This window comes from Salvelinus fontinalis, chromosome 38 (assembly GCF_029448725.1).
Source record: "Salvelinus fontinalis isolate EN_2023a chromosome 38, ASM2944872v1, whole genome shotgun sequence".
Classification (NCBI taxonomy): domain Eukaryota; kingdom Metazoa; phylum Chordata; class Actinopteri; order Salmoniformes; family Salmonidae; genus Salvelinus; species Salvelinus fontinalis.
In genome coordinates this window covers 25,994,078-25,996,188 of record NC_074702.1, presented here as the reverse complement: position 1 = coordinate 25,996,188, position 2,111 = coordinate 25,994,078, and the positions used below count along the sequence as shown (strand labels likewise).

General features: G+C 38.0%; 1 protein-coding gene across 1 annotated transcript; it reads right to left on the bottom strand.

Annotated features, from left to right (window-relative positions):
- Window positions 1–305: 305 nt before the first annotated feature.
- LOC129838004 (hepcidin-like) lies at window positions 306–943 on the bottom strand. Its single transcript, XM_055904624.1, has 3 exons — window positions 825–943; window positions 650–730; window positions 306–404 (listed from the first exon to the last, which is right to left on the bottom strand). Exons 1-3 carry the CDS (start codon window positions 909–911, stop codon window positions 306–308), a joined length of 267 nt encoding a protein of 88 aa, XP_055760599.1. The 5' UTR covers window positions 912–943.
- Between the last annotated feature and the right edge of the window lie 1,168 nt (window positions 944–2,111).

Here is a 2,111-nt window from a genome sequence, read left to right as displayed (position 1 = left end):
ATCTTAGAATGAAAACATCGCAAACATTATTATTACATTATTATTTATTTTTTTAAATAAAATGTACAAAATAGAAAATAAAAATCCTCACTTATTTCACTTAGCGATGTCTTTTTCCTGTGTCACTAGGCTATACAACATGTTATACAACATGATACAAAACATTTATGTACAAGACTGAGGTTGCAGTGAGAAAGACATCAATGAGATTACATCTTCTCCACAGAGTCCAAAGGAAATGTAGAAGAAGAGGGGGGCAATTAAAGGCAATAAGTTAATAAGATGGTTTTATTGCAGGCAGGCCCTCAGAATTTGCAGCAGAAGCCACAGCCCTTGTTGTGACAGCAGTTGCAGCACCAACAACACAGGGAGAGGTGGCTCTGATGCTTGAACCTGAAATGCTCCTGTATCCCCTCCAAGAAAAGAAAATGAAAAAAGGAGGGAACAAGCAAGTAAATATTATTGTCCAAGTCTCCACTTTACAACCACGTTGCACACTGCTCGCCCTGAAGCCCTCTCTAACGGCTCACAATCAAATGATAACAGGTAGCACAAGTAGGTTAATTCAATTCTGTGGGGCAAACGCAACCACTTCGATTTTAATTTGCTAAAGGTAATTAGCTTAATTCATTTATTCAATTGAACGTACCGGCAGACGCATGGACTCGCCGCCAGGCTGTTGATGTTCCCAAACTGGACTGTCAATGATTCCAACCTCCTCCGTTAGCACCTGCAAAGACATTAGGCACAAATGAGTCATGACCAACCTCTAAAATCGATGCACACATGTTTGTAGTGGGTTGGTATTGGAGAATTAGACATACCTCGGAGAAAGGAACAGCGGTGCTTTCAAGGATGAACATACATGTGAGGACGAGTACCACTGCAACTGCAACACTACAGGCCTTCATTCTCGGTTTTGTTAGGAAGATTATAGCCTATTTAAAAGTCCTGTTGAAATCAGTTGAAATTGTAGTGACAGCCTATGAAGAAGATCAGAACTCTTCAATTTTCCCATAAAGAGATTCTCTCCAACGCACAATTATAAATGCAATAGATGAGCCTCAATTTAGTTGATTGTCCTTTTGGTGTCTGTGGTTGAGGGACTTCTCTGTCTTGTGTTGGGACTGCTGTACACCGGTATTCATACACACTTTGGCCACTGTTTTTCAAACCTGCCACTTGACCCAATTTCCTCTGGATAACACAGCCACAAATTCAAAACAGCTTACCCATTTTGACAATGGATTCCACACCGGATATTGTCAAATATCACAGCCAATCACAACACTGTAAGTAATACTTTGAAACACTATCATTCCACTATTACTGCAGATATATTATTGACATTTTCATTATAGTACAATGCAAAAATTTAAGAAAATAAATCTTATGTGTGGCACCTTTCATTCAGTTTTTTCAAGTGTTATTAATAATACAAGAATATGATAGTATTATGTGGCAACTATTATGTAGTGTTCATCAGACCTAATGAAAGAGGAAATATTGTAAAAGTTCTAGATAGGCTATATATTAGTGATTCACGCATTAATTGTTAGCCAAATGTATTTTTGAAGTAGAGAAGAAGAACTAGACTAATTTGAATGTGTAGCTCAGTTGGTAAAGCATGTTGCTTGCAATGCCAGAGTTGTGGGTTTGATTCCCAAGGGGGACCAGTACAGGAACAACAAGTATGAGGTTAATACACTTACTGTAAGTTATTCTGGATAAGAGTGTATCTTTAGAAAAAATGTACAATGACACATTTAATGACATGTTGCTATATCACATTTCAGAAACACAAAATTATACTGTGAAAATTGTAAGCCTCTGAATGCATAATTTGCATCCTCAAAAGAGTCTGTGATAAGTGGTTAATAGCCTAATAACAATGAATTGTATGTGCTCTCAAGGGCTCAACTTGGTTGACACTATACTATTACATTTGAATCCATTCAATAATTATTTAACTGGCTGTGCCCAACTTGTCCCTGTAAGCAAAACAACATGTTGTGGGGACCCTGAGCCCATCTGTCTCGTATATAGAGAACCTTTTGCCATCGCTTGTTGACTGGGTGACCGGAACATCAGTGTCAACAAATATAACCACG

Coding starts and splice junctions, on each gene's coding strand:
- LOC129838004 (XM_055904624.1), bottom strand. CDS start 911: ATGAAGGCCTGTAGTGTTGCAGTTGCAGTGGTACTCGTCCTCACATGT. Junction 731..824: donor CCGCTGTTCCTTTCTCCGAG/GTATGTCTAATT, acceptor ATGTCTTTGCAG/GTGCTAACGGAGGAGGTTGG. Junction 405..649: donor GCGAGTCCATGCGTCTGCCG/GTACGTTCAATT, acceptor GAGGGGATACAG/GAGCATTTCAGGTTCAAGCA.